We start from the raw sequence: 21,936 nt of genomic DNA, 5'->3' as shown, positions 1-21,936 counted from the left end.
AAAAAAAAATTTTTTTAAAGAGAGAAAGAAAAAAAAACAGTGCTGTTGTGACAAATAATTCCAAACAAGAGCACTACTGAATGGTCATTTTCTTTTTTTAAAAAAAATTTCGGTAATGTTCACTTATTTTTGAGAGAGAGAGAGACAGAGCATAATAGGGGAGGGGCAAATAGAGAGAGAGAGAGACAAAGCCTATCCAAAGCAGGCTCCAGGCTCCAAGCTGTCAGCACAGAGTGCAACGCGGGGCTCCAACCCACACAGTGAGATCATGACCTGAGCTGAAGTTGGACGCCTAACCGACTGAGCCACCCAGGCGCCCCTGAATGGTCATTTTCTTAATTGATGGCACAGAATGACTGATATTAAAAAAAAAATTCTCAGCAAAAATAAATAAAATAAATAAAGGGATTTTTATTCAAGTCTCCTAGAAAAAAACACAAACCTTGAAATAGATCAGTGTTCCCTGTAAAATATAAAACTAAAAAAACATGGGAAGAAGTCTTCAGGATCTAGGATTAGGCAAAAAGTTCATAAACTTGGCATCACAAGCATAATCCATAAAATTGATAACGGGCCCCATCAAAATTAAATGTTTGTGCTCTGCATAAAACCTGGTTAAGAAGATGAAAAGATGAGCAGCACCTGGGTAGCTCAGTCAGCATCTGACTCTTGATTTTGGTACAGGTCATGATCTCATGGTTCGTGAGTGAGCTCCACATTAGGCTCTCCACTGTCAGTGCAAGCCTGCTAGGGATTCTCTCTCTCTCTCTCTCTCTCTCTCTCTCTGGCCCTCTCATGCACTCTCTCAATCTCTCTCTCTCTCAAAATAAATAAACAACAACAACAACAAAAAAGATTAACAAGATGAGCTACAGAGTGGGAGAAAATATTTGCAAACCACATATCTGACAAAGAACAAGTATCTAGAATACATAAAGAACACCAAAAGCTCAACAGTTGAAAAAATAATTTCCAGCTACAAAATGGCAAGAGACATAAAGAGACATTTCACCGAAGAGGACATACAGATGGCAAATAAAGCACCTTGAAAGACATTCAACATCACTGGCCATTAGAGAAATTCCTACTACAACTGTAATATCGTGACATACGTATCAGAATGGCAAAACTAAAAAAATAGTGACGACAGCAAACGCTGGCGAGGATGCCGATGACTCACACATGGTTGGTGGCATCATGACATGGTATGGTCATGCTGGAAAACAGGCAGTTTCCTTAAAACTAAATATGCAACTACCACCTGAGCCAGCAATTACACATTAGAGGCGATTATCCCAGATAAAGAATTCTACTCCCAGAGAAACGAAGGTTTACATTCACACAAAAATCTGTACACAAATGCTTGTAGTGGCCTTATTTGAAAAAAACTGGAAACAACCCAAATGTCTTCCGAGGATGAATGGGTAAGCCAACTCTAACATCCATGTCAAGGAATCCTCTTCTTTTTTAATGTTTTATTTTATTTGAAGAGAGAGAGAGACCATGCATGCGTGCAAGTGGGGAAGGTGCAAAGAGAGAGGGAGACAGAGGACCTGAAGCAGGCTCTGTGCTGACAGCAGAGAGCCCGATGTGGGACTCAAACTCACGAATCTGTGGGATCATGACCTGAGCCAAAGTCAGATGCTCAACTGACTGAGCCACCCGGGTGCCCCTTACGGACAATTCTTTAGCAATAAAAAGAAAGGAACTATTGATACACAAAGAAACCTGGGTGAATCTCCGGAGAATTAGGTAGAGTGAAAAAAAATCAATCCCAAAAGGTAGCACACTGTGTGGACTCTATCTACATAATACCTTGAAATTACACAATCATGTAATGGAGAACCAATACCAAATTGCCAGAGGGTAAGCAGCAGCTGGAAGTGGGAGAGAACTGGGGGCAGCTATGAAAAATCCTTGTAGGGATGAAAATGTTCTGTATCTTGACTATATCGATGTCAGTATCCTGGTTGTGATACTGTACTAAGTTTTGCAAAAGGTTACCATTGGGGGAAACTGGATAAAGGGTGTATGGGGTGCGTTTGCACTATTTCTTACAACTGCATGTGAATGTATAATTATCTCAACAAAAAGGTTAACTTAGATTATATAATATTGGGGACCACAAGGTATAACCAGGCTACCCAGTTCAGTGGTCCCAGAAGCCACACTGTCCCCACCACTCTCTGCTGGGATGGCCCCTTGACACAGTGGTTTCCCTTTCTGTTGTCACACCCACAAGGTAAAATATAGGGCAGATGAGATCATGTCCTCTCCCGTTATCAAGGAAAGCTAAACTGTTTAATGCATAATACACACATTTTCATGATTTTTTGTCAAGGTTAACAGGTCTCTCCTCCCCAAAGCACCCCTTGGTTTTTAAGCAAAAGAAGGAAGACACAAGAGCATGTACTCTAAGGTTCAAAAATAGGCAAAATTAACCTATGGAGACTAGAAATCAGAAACAGTGGTAGCCTCTGGTTAGGGAAGGAGATATATTGGAAATGTGCAGGGAGAAAGTTCTAGAGCAGTGCTGTCTACACAGTAATTGCTAGTCGCGTGTGGACGTGGAACATTTGAAATGTGGCTATTGAATGAAGGTGTTCTAAATACACAGCAAACTTGAAGGGTGTCCGGGTGGCTTGGTCAGTTAAACGTCTGGTGGCCAGGTTCGTAGGTTCAAGCCCCACGTCTGGCTCTGTGCTGATAGCTCAGAGCCTGGAGCCTGCTTCAGATTCTGTGTCTTCCTCTCTCTCTGCCCCTCCCCTGCTCTGTCTCTCTCTCTCTCTCAAAAATAAACATTAAAAATTAAAAAAAAATACACATCAGATTTGAAAACTTTATTTTAAAAAAAAGTAAAACATTTTATGAGAAATGTTTAAAAGGTTGGTTACCTGCTGAAATGACATTTTGAATATACTAAGTTACAGAAAATATATCATTAAAATTAATGTCACCTATTTCTCATTGCCTTGTTAATACGGCTACTAGAAAACTTAAAATTACACCTGTGGCTCACATGATGTATCTGTTGAAGAGCACTGTTGAGGCAGAGTGAGGGGCAAGTCCTATATCTTGGGGGGTTGAGTATATACATTTGTTAAAATGCATCAAACTGTACACTTAAGGTTTGTGCACTGTAATTATACCATAAAGCTTCATGGTCTCCCACCACCCAATATAACCTTCCGGAAGGGGTCTACAACTTATGAAGGACACAGACGACAAGGAACTCCAGTGTAGCATGAGCCACAATAAAGATGTGAGCAAGATACCCTATATCGGTGGAAGCTTCCCTTTTTAGCATCTTGAGTAAAACCACTGGGGTAGTGTGTTCACGCGTATATAGAAAAAGTAGGCAGGAAGTTATCATTTGACTCTCGCAAACTCAAGAAGATGCTTCTGAAAGCCTGAAACACTTGGGGTTGTGGGGCATTCATACTGCAAGTCTTCTCTTGGGTCCCTTGTACAGAGCCTCTGTGGAAACCACACGGGGGCCAGGGGTGGGGGCTGATAGGATCACTTGCTCCTTGATGGGACTGCCGAGGTAAATAGGAGGTTCACTTAGGACCTTAGTTATCTAGAGAGAAAACCCACAATGTTTGCTGTTCACTTGGAGGACTGAGGACTCAGCGCAAAGCCGAGCCTCTCTAGGGATCACAGAATGTCTCCAGAAACGTAGAATGTTTCTTGTCCAAATGGTCTATTTAACAAACAAGGTGCAGAGACCCGGAGTGGCTTGCCTAACACCATCCTGAGTTGGAAGTGACAGGGATGGCACCTACTTTCCTGTCATCAGACTCCCAGGCCGAGAAACATGCGTACATGACAACAAGGTCCACGGAACAGGGTTTGTCAGCTGGAAACACGACTTGTTTATTTCTGGAGGGAGAGGCACCTGGCGGGGTTATTGGTACCTGTCATTTATTAGGACACTCCCCTAGCAAGGCCTACTCAAGAGATGAAATTACATCCTGTACTTTGGTTTGGACAACATAGGATCACCTCCCCTCCCCCTCGCAAAAAAAAAAAAAAAGTGTGAGCACAGGCCTGTTATATACCCCGAGCAGTCCAGCTTGGTTTAGGCAGTCGCCCTATCGGAACTGTCTCCCTCTTACGTTCCAGACAAGGTTATTAAACTGTGGAACTGTGGGCCTTGAGGTCATTATAGGAATGCACAAGCCCATTGTTACCAAGGGCTCCTTGTGTAATAGCTCATCAGTGCAATGGGTTGAAGGTCTCTTTAGCATCAGGCCGTGAGTTAAGAATTTTCCTTTTTTTTTTTTTTTTAAGTTTTTAAATTTATTTTGAGAGAAAGGAGGAGAGTGAGCGGGGGAGGGGCAGAGAGAGAGGGGAGAGAGAATCCCAAGCAGGCTCCTCACAGCGCAGAGCTCAACTCGGGGCTCAACCTATGAACCACAAGATCATGACCTGAGAGGAAATCAAGAGTCAGACGCTCAGCCAACTGAGCCACCCAGAGGCCCCAAGAATTTTCCTAACGTGACCTTATTTTAGCTCTCAAACAACATTATTTACATATGATAAGATCAAGTTCAACTTAGTCCCAAAGGTACCAGCTAAAATGGTTTATTTGAACCCAGATCTGCTTGGCTTCAAAGTTTCTGCCTGTAGAAATGTGGGGAATGTTAGGAGGGCTTCGTACCCAGGATTCAAAGGGTTCAAACACAGGCAAGATTTCATGCAAGTATATAGGCTTCATACTTCTTCAAACTCCAGCCCTGCCAGCAAGGCTTCCTCGGTCCATTCCCACCAATCAGATTGTTTCCTGCTTTGATTGCTTCTTCCAAGGAACAGCACCCTTTCTGCCTTGAATCAGGGGGATCTATGGTCTTCCCCCATAGATCCCCTTTAGGCAAAGAACTCAGTGAAAACAAGTTCATTCATCTGTATACTGTCTCTGCTCTGCAGCTTCCGTAGCAGATTGCACATCTACTGGGTGCCAGGCAGAAACGGGTAACCAAAGCTGATGTGCACCATTCACTGGTTACAATGTCCAAGTTCATAGTTTATTTTCTTTTGTTACATTTAGACTGGTAATGTGTAATGCGTAAGGAAATCATTACCAGATCACTCGTTAATCATCTTTGGGGAACTATGGGAAGAGCCTAATTTTTTCAGACATTATGGTTTCCCACCAAAACACTTCCTGGCTTACTACGATCCCCTCATACAGGGTCAGCATTTTGTAGTTGCTGTTACTGGTCCCACCCGATTACAGCCATCCCCCTAGACGGTAGTCCAGGAAGCTCACTTCTCCCTCTGTCCTACTATCAGCATCAAGTCACCAGGGCTCCACCTCTGAACACCATTCCCAATTCTGAAAGGCGTGAGCCAATGTTCCTTCCGTCTTTCTCAGCTCTGAGTGCTCCCAGGCTTTAGAGGTCCGTCTGGAGAAAACCTGCTCATCTCAGGTTCATCACAGAATCTTCCCTCCCAGGCTCCCTGAAGCCCCAGACTAGCCCCATCCATTTCCCTTGGGGGAAGGATGTGTGGGCAAGGAGGAGGAGCTGGTGGTCGAGGAGATGTGCACTTGATCTTAGCCAAAAGGCCAGGAAGCGATGGGGAGATCTGGAGAGCAATAGACAGCTTCCTCTTTGCTTCTGGGAGAAAAGGCTCTGAACAACACCGATTTTTGAAGGGCAGGGGAGTGCCTGGCAGATCCAAGGGCTGGATCGTGGCTGGGCAGAAACTACCACCTTGGCAACCAGCCAGAAGGAAGAACCAGGTGCAAGAAAGAGGTCACTGAAAAGGGGATTCTCCGCTACTTTAAAAAATTTTTTTAATGTTTTATTTATTTCTCAGAGAGAGAGAGACAGCGCGAGCAGGGGAGGGTCAGAGAGAGAGGGAGACACAGACTCTGAAACAGGCTCCAGGCTCTGAGCTGGCAGTCAGCACAGAGCCCGACGCAGGGCTCGAACCCACGAACCGCGAGATCATGACCTAAGCGAAAGTCGGGACGCTTAACCGACTAAGCCACCCAGGCGCCCCTCTCCGCTACTTTTAAATCGGTTGGAATTCCTACCCAGACACGATTTGAAGGTCTCAGGGACCGGCCCAGCCCCAAAGGGAAGGCTGAGAGGAGCAAGACTTTGTCCATCCAGCAAGGAGGTAGCATTAATGACAAACTCAACAGGCTCAGAGGTTAGATAATGCACTCCAGGTCAGGCAGTGAGTAGGTGGAGGAAACAGGATTGTAACCCAAGGCAGGCTGGCTTCAAAGTTATTGCTCTTTCCTGAGAGCCAAATCTGATAAGTAACAGGCCTGGGGCAGGGGGTGGTTGGGCAGCAGAAAAGCAAGTTCTGTGTGTAACTAGGAAAAGCAGAGAACAGAGTGCCAGAAGCTTCCTACATACCATTACGCCAGAGCATTGAGTAGTGAACTCCTGACTTAGCTTTTCCCCCACTAAACTGCAAATTCCTGGGGGCCTGGGGTTTTCGGCTTCTGTACCCACAGCACCCACCAGGTGCTTGACATGACGCAATATCTAGTGGATGCTTGAGACTCTTGAGGGTTTCTGAAGGGGAAAGTGGGAGTGACCTTGAGCCAAATTGTCATAGTCCATAGAAAACAAGGGAGTGGAAAGGGATGGGAAGGAATTAGGTCCAGCGCTCGGGAAACCTTCTCTCTCTGGACAAATGGATCTCCTGGTGCAGAGTTGGAATTTCTCTGAGGCCTGGCACCCCTACCCTGATATTGTTTAGGCCTGGACAAGGTACGGGTCTTGCTTTGTTTACACATAAAAACATCAAATGTGAGGAATCGGCCTGATTTAGCATTGTGAAACATGTACAGTTTTTTTTGGGGGGGGGCAGAAGCTTTCTTTAGGGTCCTCACATTCTAACAGGACGCGGAGGAACCCAGAGGTGGGGCTTGGAGGCCAGCGGTAGCGATGACAGAACTTGCCTAGGGAGGGACGGGGAGAAAACCCAGTCTTCATCACAATCCCATCTACTGAGCAGCCTGGAGCCACCGGGTGTTCCCAGAAAACCAAGCATAGCCCGATCTTAGGGCACCACATGCTTTCTAGTTATCGGAACCAGCAAGTTCAAAATGTTTTGATCTTGAAGCTTTAGCCAAAAAAGGAATTTGTATCTCCTTCCAATCCCCTCCGCCCCAATCCAAATTTGTTTAACCAAACCCTTCTCTCAGAGGAGAAGTCCCATTGTTCTCCCTCTTCCCACCCCCCACTCCCCCCCCACCCCTGCCCCAACTTAGTTCTTGGCCCATCTGGGCGCCAGGGCAGGCTCTGTAGTTGCCCAGGCCTCCCCCTTCTGGGTGCTGAAGATAACTACCACTGATAACATCAGTTGGAGCCCCGCTCTCCTGAAGCAAGCAGCAATCTTACAGGAAGACGGCACCACGTACTACACTGCTATAGAGGCAGCAAAGGGGCCAGGAATGGGAAGCCGCCAGCCCACGTCCCACCCTTGCACCTAGGACATGAGCAGATAGGCCCAGAAGGTGGTAAGGTGCAAAAGCAGTGTTTGTCAGCCCCTAATGCGGGGAGGGGAGACTGCTGGGCATAGCGGCCCGGCAAGGACCAGCCACAGATCCCCAAGTTGATCCCTGAAGGGGGTCCAGCTCAGAGAGGTGTTCTTGCCCCTGGCCCTCCTTCTCCGGCTCGATCGCCAAAGGCCCACACTCCTGGCCCTCTGTGCTCATGAATGGAAAGAACCTAGAGTCCTGAACCAGAGCTAGGAGTCAGTGCGGTGTCGCTGCCAGCCACCAGCTGCGGGGCTGCTCCGGCCAGGCCAGCATTTCCTGTTGCCTAGGCGCTGAGTGCGGGGTACCTGCTCCCCCAGCGTGTGCCATCCGGGGGCGCGGCACCCGTGGGCCTGCCAGCCGGAGTGGGATCGCCCCCCCCCCCGAAAAGCTCTGCAGGGGCCCCCAATCCCTCCCCCCCCACTCCCAGGGGCCCGTGCCGCCCCCTTCTCGTCCCGGGGCCGAGTACCTGAGGGGGCGGACGCCCTGAAATCTCGCTTCCTGCCAACCCCGGGCGACGACGGCCCGGGGCCCCAGCACCCCGGGGCTCCCGGCGCACAGCCTTCCGAAGCGCAGCATCCAGAGGTAGATGGCCATGGCTCTCTATGCCCCGCGTCTCGGCCCCAGGAAACTTTTAAAGTGAGCCGAGGCGGGGCGAGCGCGGAGCGGGCGGGGAGGCGGGCAGGGTCGCCTCTGCCTATGGGGTGCGGAGGACTCGGCCCGCCGGGCCGGGGGGCGGGGCGAGGCGTGGAGGAAGCCGCTCCTCGCGGGGCCACCTTCCCCTCGGACCCGCGGCCCTCTGCTCCCACCTCGAAGACGTGCTCGGGTTTCCCTTGCGGGTCCCAAGGCCCCCCGGGCTACGGCTCGCGACCACCAGGGGGCCTGAGTGTGGGGGCTCAAGAGCTTGTCGATTTTGCAGGGGGGGAGCGCGCGGGGCGTGAGTGTGGGCCGGGGAGCGAGGCCCAGACGCGTCCATTACTCCCCCCCTCCCCTCCTCCCCTCCCGCCACCTCTCCGTTTAGAGCGCGGGTGTATGCTGCCAGCTCGTCTCCGTGTTGCGAGCCCGCCAGCGACGACGAGAAGTGCCCTGAGGCGTGCCAGCTGGAGCAGAGGGCCCGCGGGGTGTGGGGAGGTGGCCCGGACAAAGGGTGGGTGCCGAGGGCAAGCCCCATCCAGGTCGATTCCAGGTGGAGGCCAGAAGTCAGCTTCAAAAGAGACACCAGTTGGTACCCGCTTTTCCCATGGGCAGCCTCCCACGCTGGGCCTCTGCCTCTGCCTCAACCCCCACCCCCCACCCCTGCTCTCAGTGCAACTTGTACAGTGGCCTCAGGGATTGAAGCCTGGTAGCTCGGGCCCAGGGCACCATTCCGTACCCTGTCCGAGGCGAGAATGGAAAGTAGCTGTGTACGGAGGCTCAGCCCACGCACCTGTTCCACCTCTGGTCCTGGCTGGGAAAGGCAGCCGGGGCCCCAGAGAGTACACACGTGCCAGTTCCACGCTGTCCTGACCCTTTCTCCAGAGGAGGAGGACAGCAATGGGGGAAAGGCCCTGGCAGGGTGACCTTCCCTCTCCTGCCCCAGAGACATCAGTGAAAATCTGGGCCAAGCAGAAAGGTTAGGTAGGGGTGGAGCCTGGCCTGAGAAGACCTTTGCCCTTCTCTGGGGACTTTGACTCAACTGAGGTCCTGAGAAGGAATCTACACTGCATCCCGTCATCATCCTGACAGTGACCTCAGATCCTCTTGAAACCTTGGTCCCTGGGGACGGTCTCCACACTTCTGCATGTAGGGGACAGGGCTGGAAGGAAGACCGGGGAGCAGAGAAATGATGATGAGCTGAGCTGGCAAGGACACACCTTCCCATTGTCACTGACTCGTTGACTGGGACAGCCTGGCCCAGGGACAGAGCGGCCGGAGACATGGCCCAAGCCCAGGCTGTCAGCTTTGCCATGAACTTGCCAGGTGGCCCCCAGGCCTGTGGGGTGGTGGATGCCTATGGATCTCACAGGTCTTTCTAGTTTCCTTGCCAGTTTGAGAGTCAGTTCTGGGGCAAGAGAAGAATGGGTTCCTCCTTGAACTTTGCTCCATCCTCAACCCTCCATTGGCAGGCTTTCCTGACCTCCCGGACACGAGTGCCATGGAATAACAGCCACCAATTTCAGGATATCTTCCTCAAGCCATACTCTTAGAAGACGTTCTCTCCCTTCACAATTACCCTGCAAGGAACGGGCAGGCCTTGGAATGTGTCTCTGGTTTTACGGATGAAGAAACGGAGGGGCGCCCGGCTGGCTCAGTTGATAGAGCACGTGACTCTTGAATCTTGCAGTTGTAAGTTGGAGCCCCACATTGGGTATAGAGATTGCTTAGAAATAAAATCTTTACAAAAATATAAGAAAAAGAAACCCAGCCCCAAGGAGGTTCAGCTACTTGCCCAAGGTCAAGGTGAGCCCAGTGAGCGCAAGCCAAGGCTCAGCCTGTACTCGCTTGGTGGCTTTGGACGAGTAAAAGGACCTCTCCAGCCTCAAGTCGTCATCTTTAAAATGGAGCTCATTTGGGGCGCCTGGGTGGCTTAGTCGGTTAAGCGTCCGACTTTCGCTTAGGTCATGATCTCGCGGTTCGTGGGTTCGAGCCCCGCGTCGGGCTCTGTGCTGACTGCCAGCTCAGAGCCTGGAGCCTGTTTCAGNCTCTCTTTGTCTTACATCTTCCTAACACGGCATACAAGCCCTTCACCATCTGCTGTCTAAGTACATCTCTAGCCCTGTCTTAAACTGCATTACTTTAAAACCCTACACTTCGGGGCGCCTGGGTGGCTTAGCCAGTTAAGCGTCCGACTTTCACTTAGGTCATGATCTCGCGGTTCATGGGTTCGAGCCCCGCGTCGGGCTCTGTGCTGACTGCCAGCTCAGAGCCTGGAGCCTGTTTCAGAGTCTGTCACTCCCTCTCTCTCTGACCCTCCCCTGCTCACGCTGTCTCTCTCTCTCTCTCCTAGAAATAAATAAAAATATTAAAATAAATAAATAAATAAAATGGAGCTCATAGGGGCGCCTGGGTGGCTCAGTCGGTTAAACGTCTGATTCTTGATTTCGGCTCAGGCTATGAGCCCAGGGTGGTGAGGTTGAGCTCCGCTTTGAGCCCCAAGTTGGGCTCCCAGTTGAGCCCCACATCTGGCTCCGTGCTGACAGTGCAGAGCCTGCTTAGGATTCTCTCTCTCTCCCTCTCTCTCTGGCCCTCCCCTTCTTGTGCTCTTGTATGTGCACTCTCTCTCAAAATAAATATATGCTAAAAAAAATATATATATATATATATAATAAAATGGGGAGGGGGCACCTGAATGCCTCAGTCGGTTAAGCATCCAACTTCAGCTCAGGTCATGATCTCGTGGTTCATGAGTTTGAGCCCCATATTGGGCTCTGTGCTGACAGCACAGAGCCTGCCTGGGATTCTCTCTCTCCCTATCTCTGCCCTTCCCCCACTTGTCCTCTCTCTCTCTCTCTCTCAACTTAAAAAAACCCTGGAGATAATAACGCCAGCCTCATGCAGAGGGTTGGGGAAAGGGTTGGGTGTGGCGGCACAGAATTAGCATTTTTAGCATTTGACCCTTTTTCAGTGATTGTTCGCTTCTCTCTCTATCCTCTCCTTCCTCCTGTTGTCTACACTCTGAGACTTTCCTCTGGGTTCAATGTTGCAAACCTTTTCCAGGAGGATGAATTATTTTTCATCTCTGCAAAGCCTTGAGAGATGTTCTAGGCACCAGGTCTATGAAAGGGGAGAACAGTTGGGAGGAAAGAAAATGCTAGTGCCAATGAGGGAGCCCCTGAGTCTGTTGACCAGAATTCTTGGGTCTCTCTGAGAGAGTGGTGAGCAGGGCACATTGCCATCCAATCCCTGCAACCAATTCGGTTCCCCACAGCTTCCCAGGGGGCTTTCTGCCCGCTGAGGACAACACCTGACTTGGATGGTTATGGTGCCTGTGGTTTTGCTCAGGCCCCTGGCTACCCTGAGAAAGCCCTTAGTCCCTCCCCTTTGCCAACGTCCTTCCCTCCATGCTTCAAAAACGGGCTCAAAATGTAAACGTCATTGGCACACCCGGGTGGCTCAGTCGGTTGAGCGTCCGACTCTTGATTTCTGCTCAGGTCGTGATCTTGTAGTCCGTGAGTTCAAGCCCCACATCGAGCTCTGTGCTAACGGCACGGAGCTTGCTTGGGATCCTCTCTCTGCCCCTTCCCTTGCTCTCTTTCTTTCTCTCAAAATAACAAACAAATAAACTTAAAAAAGAAAAAAGATTCTCTCTCTCCCCCCGCTCACACACACTCTCTCTCTCTCTCAAATTAAAAAAAAAAAAAGTAAACACCATTCATTGATCTTTGAAAAAATTCTTAGTATCAACCTATGAATAAAGTTCAGAAGAGTTCATCCCAGTTAGGGAACAGAAAGTAAATGCTACAAATCTGTGTCTGTCACATGTGACCAAAGTTGAGAGGGAAGAGGTAGAAGATGGAGGGTGTGGGCAAAACCCTTACCCTAACTTGCATGGTCAAGAGGGCTATCGGTGTCTATTGGTGATGGAACATGAAATAAAGGAGTATGTTATTTAAAGTTGCACGGCGGCGGGGAGGGTGGCATCTGGGTGGCTCAGTCGGTTGGGCAGCCGACTTCAGCTCAGGTCATGATCTCGCAGTCTGTGAGTTCGAGCCCCGCGTCGGGCTCTGTGCTGACAGTTCAGAGCCTGGAGCCTGTTTCGGATTCTGTGCCTCCTTCTCTCTCTGCCCCTCTCCCACTTGTGCTCTGTCTGTCTCTCTCAAAAAATAAACAGTACAAAAAAAGTGAAGTTGCACAGGCAACCAGTCTGTGTATGAAAATGACAATAAAACTATATGAGGACGACTTGGGGAGGAGACATAGCAGTGCAAATCCTCACCTACCAGCCAGAAAATCAAGAAATGGCTGAATAGCTATAATATTTAGAGGCAAATAACAGAAGGTAAAGCACAAATGGTTGAAAGAGTTTAGAGTTGAACAGACATTTCTCCAAGGACCTACAATGGCCAATAAGCACATGAAAATGATACTCAGTACAAAAATACAGACATAAAGGTGTTCAACATCAGTAGTCCTTGGGGGAATGCCAATCAAAATCACAGCGAGCTACTGCCCCCCACCCATGAGGATGGCTGTTACAAAAAAATAAAATAAAATAAAACAGAAAATGGTAAGTGTTGGTGAGGAGGTGAAAAAATTGGAAGCCATGTGCGGTGCGGTAGGAACGTAAAATGGGGAAGCCATCATGGAAAACAGCATGGCGGTTCCTCAAAAAGTTAAAAACAATCACGCCATGATCTAGTAACTCCACTTCTGGGTTTGTACTCCCAAAGAATTGCAAGTAGGAACTGGAACAGACATTTGTACACACATAGCAGCGTTACTATTCACAATCACCAAAAGGCAGAAACAACCCAAATGTCCATTGGCAGATGACTGAGTGGGTAAACCGTATTGTGGTATGTCCATACAATGGATGGTTATTCAGGCTTATAAAGAAGGGAAACTCTCACCTGTGCTACTTGAGGATATTGTTGTGAGTAAAATAAGTAAACACAAAGGAACACTTAAAAGAACACTTAAAAAGACACTTAAAAAGGACAGACATTACCCAGGTAGTCAAATTCCTCAGGAAGTAGAATGGTAGTTGGAGGAGTGAGGAATTAGCATTTAATGGGTATAGAATTTTAGTTTGGGAAGATGAAAAAGTTCTGGAGATGGTTGGTGGGGACGGTCGCATAACAGTGTGATTGTACTTAATGCCACTGGAGTGTCCACTTCAAAACGGTAAACTGGTGCATTTTATTTAGGTCTATTTTGCTACTATATAAAAAGAAAAGGTTCTCTTTGGAGTGTGCGACTAGGCAGAAGGGTGGGACAGAGAACTGATGCTTTTTTGTTTAAAAGCCTTTTTCTTGTTTTTATTTTCCTAAGACTTTTTTTAGATTTTATTTTTAAGTAATCTCTATACCCAACATGGGGCTCGAACTTACAACCCCGAGATCAAGAGTCCCATGCTCTACCAACTGAACCATCCAGGCGCCCCCTGCATGTTTTATCTTAATAATATTTTTTGCTAGCGGGCCAATGAAGCCTTCTCAACAAGAGTCTTCGATCGTGTACAGGGACTAGCATGTTGGGTGAGGTTTTTCACTGGACAGCAATGAGCACAAAGGGGTTGCTTGGACTCATAGTTGGCCTCAGAGTCAGATCTGGGAAGAAATCCAGCTCTACTGCCTTTTCCCTCAACGACCTTGGACAAATATCTTTCCTCTGGTGTAATTTTTCATCGCTCTCCGTTGTAATCGCCTGTTTCCAAGGAGTATATGAAAAATATCCCCCCCTTTTTAAAAAATATTTTTATTTATTTCTAGGAGAGAGAGAGAGACAGCGTGAGCAGGGGAGGGTCAGAGAGAGAGGGAGACACAGACTCTGAAACAGGCTCCAGGCTCTGAGCTGGCAGTCAGCACAGAGCCCGACGCGGGGCTCGAACCCACGAACCGCGAGATCACGACCTAAGCGAAAGTCGGACGCTTAACCGACTAAGCCACCCAGGCGCCCTGAAAAATATCCCCTTTAAACAGACTTCACTGCGCATCTGAGGTGGGAGCCATCTGGTTAGGAAGGCAGTGCTCACAAAGGAGAGGTGGGAAATCTAGATGCTGGCAATTGTGGTGGAGAAAAAGGGAGAGAAGGGTGAGGAAAGGTGCTCACGTTGACAGAAGAGATGACGGTACCCCGGGACAACAGAATGCTGGCTCTGCCCATCAGATCTGGTAGCCAGTACCCAAAACAAAAGAACGAGGCTGACAACAATGGTTCTAGAAATGGCTGTGTCTGATAGTCAAACCGAAAGTGAAATTTAGGAACTTGTTCTGAACCACGCTGAAGAGTAAACTTATTTTGATCACAACTAATAACTGATAGCGGACATAGGCAGACGTGATCTTAAAACATTCCCTGTCTTCTTGCTGACAGCTCAAAATTGGAAAACCAAACAAGCCACAGCCCTAGCAGCTGCCAAAGGTTGTGAAAGCCTTGCTTTCGTAAAGAGTTCAGGGCAACAATCTTCTTTGGATGATGTAATTTTTTACTTTTCCTGGGTCAGAGTCAGGAGGAAGTTCAACTGGGAAATCTTGGGTACAGACCCTGTGTTAGGAGATCAACTCGAATTTATCTTCCTTTACCCACTCATTGGTTCTGCAGACATTCGTTGGGTCTTTTTTTGGCACAGCCTTGGGTCTTCAAGCTGGAGGTACGAATGAGGCAGGGGATCTGCCTTCAGGGAGCTCACGGTCTAGCAGAGAACATTCACCCTGAAGCAGACCATGGCATGCGGTATGGCCAGTGCTGTGGTAGAGGGGGCGCGGGGAACAGGCGCCTTCCCTGGGCATGTGGCAGAAGGTCCCCTAGAGATCTGAGCTGAGTCCTTGAAAAACAAGCGGTGTACCAGTTTCCTATTAGTGCTGGAATTAACTACACAAATTTAGTGGCTTAAAAAGACAGAACTTGATTCTCTTACATTTCTGAAGGCCAGAAGTCTTGAGGCGAGTCTTATGGGACTGAAGTCAAGGTACTGGCTGGTTCCATGACAGGAAAAGATAGGATTCAGGAGGCAGAGAGGGAAAGGGGAAAGGTTAGGACCTGAGGTCCCTGTGTTGAGGGAGCGTAGGGCAAGGTGAGGGCAAAGTACAAACCAGCAGCGACACCCCCTCCGCCCACCAGGTGAAATATGTGACATTCCTCGGACTTTCCTGGCTACCCAAGAACAAAGGAAAGGGATTTAAGCGCTTGCCAAGGTGATGTGGGAAACTAAGGCAAATGACAAATTAAATTCCCTTACTGCCTATAACCCATTGACAAGTCCTTGAAACGGGCAAAGAGACCTTCCTCTAGGAGCTCAGCTGCCTCAATGATGATACTGTGTTAGGGGAAAAAGGGAATCTTGGCTTAACATTATCCTGACCCCCAAGGATCCTGTAAGTCTACTTTGACATATAAAAATTCCTTTGGAGGGGGCGCCTGGGTGGCTCAGTCGGTTGGGCGTCTGACTTTGGCTCAGGTCATGATATCATGGTTCGAGGGTTCGAGCCCCTCATCGGGCTCTGTGCTGACAGCTCAGAACCTGGAGCCTGTTTCTGATTCTGTGTCTCCCTCTCTCTCTGCTCCTCCCACACTCATGCTCTGTTTCTCTCTGTCTCAAAAATAAATAAATATAAAAAAACTAAATTTAAAATAATTCCTTTGGAAACTTCCTTTATCTCAACCCCCCCAAAGATATATGCTGTTTAATGGGTGTGCTCCAAGCAGATGGCCCCTTGATATACATCTGAACGGCCTCATGACTGAGGTTTTACTAAACGGTAATAAATGGCGTTCTCCTAACCCAGCTGGCCCCTCAAAGGCCCGGAAACCTTGCTTCTAAAATTCCTCAGAGACTTGAGCTGTCCGTGACCCCTGCCCATTCTGAGGGTATATCATCAGTTACCCATCACAACCCCAGCGCAGCTCCATCTGTCCACGGGCCTTGTCCCTGTGTTTCAATAAAATCACCATTTTGTGCCAAAGACCTTTCCAAGAATTCTTTCTTGGCTGTTGGCTCCAAACCCCACCATCACCCCATGAACCCCCCCATCACCCCAAAACCCCATCACCTGGGTGCAGAAAAACACATAAGGTGTTATTGGACCCCTCAGGCATAAGGTTCCTCTTCACAATGTAACACACACTGGAGGCACCTGGGCGGCTCAGTCAGTTAAGCGTCTGACTTCGGCTCAGGTCATGATCTCACCGCCTGTGAGTCTGAGCCCCACGTTGGGCTCTGTGATGACAGCTCAGAGCCTGGAGCCTGCCTCCAATTCTGTGCCTCTCTCTCTCGCTCACATTCTGTCTCTTTGCCTCAAAAATAAATAAACATTAAAAAAAAAAAAAGAATGTAATGGACACCTCCTACTCCCCTCAGATTTCCCTCAGGTATTTGACAAAAGACCTAATGATACGTAAGGTCAGTAGGCTGACCATACAACACATGACTCACACCAAATAATATGGCCACAGACCACCCCTCATGCAATGGAATGGAGCCGATCAAGAATGGACAACCCAGCACCGAGAGCTATCTAGCCCATAAGGGCAGAACCCGAGAAGGAAGGAGGGGGAAGGGAAGGGAGGGTGGCGACCAGAACCTTATAAAAGGCTCTTGCCTATAGTCGGGGGTGGGGGTGTAACATTCACTTTTGAATGTCCCCTCTCTGTAAAGAGAGCTTTCATACTATTCTTCCTTTCTAATCTTATACTCTAAGATTATAGAGTATAATGCAGCTCATTTTGTGTCTACCTTTTCATTCTTTGAAGCAACGAGAAAACAAACTCTGGGTACTGAGGTTAAAAAAAAAAAAAAATCCTGCAACAGTTCTTTCTAGAGGCTCCGGGGGAGAATTTTTCCTTGTCTCTTCCAGCTTACTGGTGGCTCCAGGCCCTCTTTGTTTGGCCACATCCTTCTCATCTCTGCCTCTTCTTCCTCCTATATGTCCAATCACTCTCTGCCTCTCTTATAAGGACACTTGTGGTTACCCTGAGGGCCCACCCGGGGGATCCCATGTAATCTGTCCATCGGAAGATCCTGAACTTAATCACATTTGAAAAGTCCCTCTCGCCATGTAAGGTAACATATTCACAGGGTCTGGGGATTAGGATGTGGACATTTCTGGGAACTGTCATGCAGCCACCACAGACAAGACTGGGACAGCCGATGGGATGTTCCGGGGAGAATGTAGAACATCTAGGGTGTTCTAGGGGGAATATATATAAAGGAAATATGGAGGAAGTGTATGTGAAGGCAGAGAGCATGTGGACTTTGGAAGTTGCTAGTAGTTTTGTTAGGGGAGCAAAGAGTGCTTTTTTGGGAGTGAGAGATAAGGTAAAGTCTTATGAGAGAGACAGTCAGAGCATATATTATAATGATTATGGATTTTATTCTCAGTGAGCCCGTAGCTAGTGTGTGGCATGTGGTAGGTACTCGACATACTTCTGGTGATTTGAGTCCAATGAATGACTCAGACAAGGAATATTCATAGAATGCCTGCCGTACATTTGTTGGAGGTGGAAATACAAGAAGGATTTCCAGGGATATCTGGCTGGTTCAGTCAGTAGAGAAGAGACTCTTGATCTCAAGGTTGGTTGTGAGTTCCAGCCCCACATTGAGCTTACTTAAAAAATAAAGTAAAATAAAAAAATACATAAAGGATCTCCATTTGGTGGGATTCGATCTCTATGATTAAGAAGTGAGGCCTTTCAGGCCTTCACCGCATGTCAGGATGCTTCCAGAGCTGGTCCAATGACTCAAGCTAACCCTTCTTGCCACTTTGCTATTTGCAGTGTACAGGTAGTGTCTTCCCTCACGGTTCCAAGATGGCGGTTCCAGACAGCACACACAGAAAGAACCAGGACGTGATCATGACAGCTTTGATGAGCAAGGAAAGCCTTTCCCTGGGGCCACCCAACGCACTCCCCTAGGGTTCCATCGCCATCATTGTTATTTCGACAAATAACACCAGTGCAAAGCAAGACACAGAAGTGTGGGCACGGAGTAGCCATTGAGCATCTGCAGAAATGGCTTACTCCAAGAAGAATGACAAGGCACAGAGGAGGAAGTGGGAACATACAAGATATTTTGGCAGATTTACAGGAATCATTAAAAAAATTTTTTTAATGTTTACGTTTGAGAGAGAAACAGAGTGTGAGCAGAGGAAAGGCAGAGAGAGAAGGAGACAGAATCTGAAGCAGGCTCCAGGCTCTGAGCTGTCAGCACAGAGCCCATCGTGGTGCTCGAACTCACAAACTATGACATCATGACCTGAGCCGAAGTTGGACGCTTAACCGACTGAGCCACCCAGGCACCCCAGGAATCATTTCTTGTATGCCTTCTAAGGAATGGGAACTTCTTGTATCTTTTTTCCCATTTATTTTTTTAAAATTTTTTTATAGTTTTTTAAATTTATTTTTGAGACAGAGAGAGACAGAGCATGAGTAGGGGAGGGGCAGAGAGAGAGGGAGACACAGAATCTGAAACAGGCTCCAGGCTCTGAGCTGCCAGCACAGAACCCGATATGGGGCTCGAACCCACAAACTGTGAGATCATCACCAGGGCCAAAGTCGGACACTTAACCAACTGAGCCACCCGGACACCCCAGGAATCATTTCTTGTATGCCTTCTAGGGAATGGGGATTTCTTGTATCTTTTTTCCCATTTATTTAAAAAAATTTTTATAGTTTTTTAAAATTTATTTTTGAGACAGAGACAGAGCATGAGGAGGGGAGGGGCAGAGAGAGATGGAGACACAGAATCTGAAACATGCTCCAGGCTCTGAGCTGCCAGCACAGAACCTGATGTGGGGCTCGAACCCACGAACTGTGAGATCATGACCTGAGCCGAAGTCGGACATTTAACTGACTGAGCCGCCCGGGCGCCCCTCTTTTTTCCCATTTAATCTTTATTAAAAATATAGCTTCCTCAGTAGGTGGAAATTTTATGTTTGAGGAAATCCAATCATAGATGGAGAGATGGAGAGGTTAGGTAATGTGTTCCAAATTGGCAGAATAGAGATATGATCTCAAGTCTCTCTCCAACATATGGTAATTTTATTCATACATCTGTTATTTATTTATATTAAAATTTTCTACATTACTATATTATAAAAGTAATACATGCACCTTGTGACAAATATTCAACCCACACAACATGAAAAGGGTAGATATTCTGGGGTGCCTGGGTGGCTCAGTCGGTTGAGCATCTGACTTCAGCTCAGGTCATGATCTCATTATTTGTGGGTTCGAGCCCCACATTGGACTCTGTGCTGACAGCTAGCTCAGAGCCTGGAGCCTGCTTCAGATTCTGTGCCTCCCTCTCTCTCTGACCCTCCCCTGCTCATGCTGTCTCTCTCTCTCTCTCATAAATAAATAAAACATTAAAAAATTTTTTTAAAAAAGAAAAGGATAGATATTCTTTGATACCTTTCCTAGGCTCATACAAACATGTATGTGTGTGTGTGTGTGTGTGTGTGTGTGTTACTCTATCCCCTCCCTTTATATATATTTTTTCCCAAAAATGAGATCGTGTTGGACATTTGATGAAATCTAAATTAAGTTCATAGATTAGTCGTATTGATCTGTGTCAGTTTGTTGACTTTTATAACTGTCCTGTAGTTATAAAGAGATTTCCTCATACTTGGGAGATAACACACCAATGTATTTACAAATAAAGAAGCATCATGTCTGCAGCATGTGTTGTTGGGTTTTTTTGTGATTTTTTAAATTTTTATTTTTTATTTTTTGAGAGAGAGTATGAGTGGGGGAAGAGGGGACAGAAAAAGAGAGAGAATCTTAAGCAGGTTCCATGCCAAGTGCAGAGCCCAGTGTGGGGCTTGATCTCATGAACCATGAGATCATGACCTGAGTCGAAATCAAGAGTTGGGTGTTTAACTGATGGAGCCACCCAGGCGCCCCTGTAGCATACTCTTAAATAGATCAGCAATATGTATATATTTCTGTAGCAAAATGTTGGCAGTTGGGAAATCTGGGTAGAGGGTACTCAAAAATTCTTTCTTCTATCCTTACAACTTTTCTGCAAGTCTAAAAATAATGTCAGTTACTTTTTTTTTTTTTCTCCTGAGAGACAGAGAGAGAGGTGGAAGGAGAAGGAGAGAAGGAATCTCAAGCAGGCTCCAGGCCTAGAGCAGAGCCTGACCTGGGGCTTGATCTCATGACCTTGAGATGATGACCTGAGCTGAAATCAAGTTTCAGATGCTTAAGTGACTGAGCTACCCAGGTACCCCTAAAATTTTTTTAAAAATGAGATTGCACCTTGCATCTATCTTACTCAGTGACCTGCATCTTTTTACTTGACCACAAACAACATTTTTTTGCAGGTCAATACCTATGGTTCTACTCATTGTCTTTCATGCTGAGAATGTTGTACAGTAACATTCCATTGCAAAAATACACTCTGCTTTATTCAACTCCCCTTTTGATGGCTTTGACTTTAAATGTGATCTCAGTTATATACTAAGGGCTTAGACGCATTTGTATTTGTTTCCAGTTTCTCTATCTTGTCCCACTGGTACCTGGCTATTATCCGTGCTATATTGTTTTAAGCATTACTATAAGGTCTAATATCTGGTTGGCAGGACCTTTGTGGCCTTTTTTTTTTTTTTTAATTCCACGAAGTGTTCTTGGCAATTCTTGTACATTTATCCTTCCACATGAATTTGATCTATGGTGAACATGGCATATCTATTTGTGGAAGTATTTAAAGCAAGTCTGTGTAAATAAATGAACCATGTAGGGAGCTCATTTGTATTAAAAAGTACTTTAGGGGCTCCCATCCTCAAGGGCTATTTGAGTCTCTTTTTTTCAACCCACCACTGTCTCTGGGGACAAGCTAGGAAGAGACCTCACTGCTCTTAGAAAAGCTGACTACTTGCATAGTGTGATTTGGCTCTTACTCACATATGTCTCTCTATGGGTCCTTAACATGCTTTCCCATTTTGTTATCCCCATTCTACAGAAGGAGAAACAGGAGCTTGGAGAGGTGGAGTGGACTTGCCTCGATGGCATGAGAGCCAGCAGTCATGGCGCTGGGCTGACGCCCACGTTTCTTCCAGGAAGGTTCGAGAGATCCTGTCCTGGTCCTGGGCGTTGCCTTCTCGAGGGCCATGGCTCTTGTATTCTTCTCTCCCAAACAACCTGGGCATCCAGGCACAAGGTGGCACTTGGTTTGGGGGCTGCAGGCCAGGGCCCGTCTATTGTGCCCAAGGAAAAATCTGCCCACAGATGACAGGCCCCACTTTCTTCTCATGAGGCTGCTTTAGGAATTAAAAAAAAACAACAATCAACTCTTTCTCAAAGTGAGCAGTTTCTGTTAGGCTCACTCTTCCGCCCTGCTTCCCTGGCCTGCGTGACTCTGCCCATTTGAATCTGACCCATTCATCAAAGCCACCTCCTCTGTGGTGCCCTTTCTGCTGTCTTCCCTTCTTCCAGGCTCCTTTCCCCGCACTGTGCTGGGTAATGACCCACCTTCCCCGGAATACATTCACTTACTTGCTGTGACTGTCCTTAAATAGCTGAGTAGCTGACTTCTCTGGGCTTCAATTACTTACTGTCTTTGGAAAACCGAAATAATGTTGCCTTATAAAGCCTATTGTGAATTAAAAGAAATATTGTATGAAAATCATAGTCCTAGTTACACCGAATGCTCTTAAATACATTAGTCTGATGTTATCCCACTCTAACACGTACCCACACAGCTCTGCGCCTCTACCCAGACTTTATCCGTATGTATTAGGGCCCTTATCCTTTCTACCTTCTATAATAATTTTTTCTGTTGACTGTAGGCTCCT

General features: G+C 47.4%; 1 protein-coding gene across 1 annotated transcript in view; it reads right to left on the bottom strand.

The window, feature by feature from the left end:
- The window catches only part of ACSF2 (acyl-CoA synthetase family member 2), a 35,081-nt gene extending 26,936 nt beyond the window's left edge, over positions 1-8,145 (bottom strand). The window contains exon 1 of the mRNA XM_039227955.1: positions 7,974-8,145. Coding sequence (XP_039083886.1) covers positions 7,974-8,101 — 128 coding nt within the window. The 5' untranslated portion in view covers positions 8,102-8,145. The remainder of the gene's footprint in view (positions 1-7,973) is intronic.
- Between the last annotated feature and the right edge of the window lie 13,791 nt (positions 8,146-21,936).

The sequence above is a fragment of the Hyaena hyaena genome, unplaced genomic scaffold (genome assembly GCF_003009895.1).
Source record: "Hyaena hyaena isolate Hyena2069 unplaced genomic scaffold, ASM300989v1 scaffold_29, whole genome shotgun sequence".
NCBI lineage: Eukaryota > Metazoa > Chordata > Mammalia > Carnivora > Hyaenidae > Hyaena > Hyaena hyaena.
This window is presented reverse-complemented; position numbering and strand designations above follow the sequence as displayed.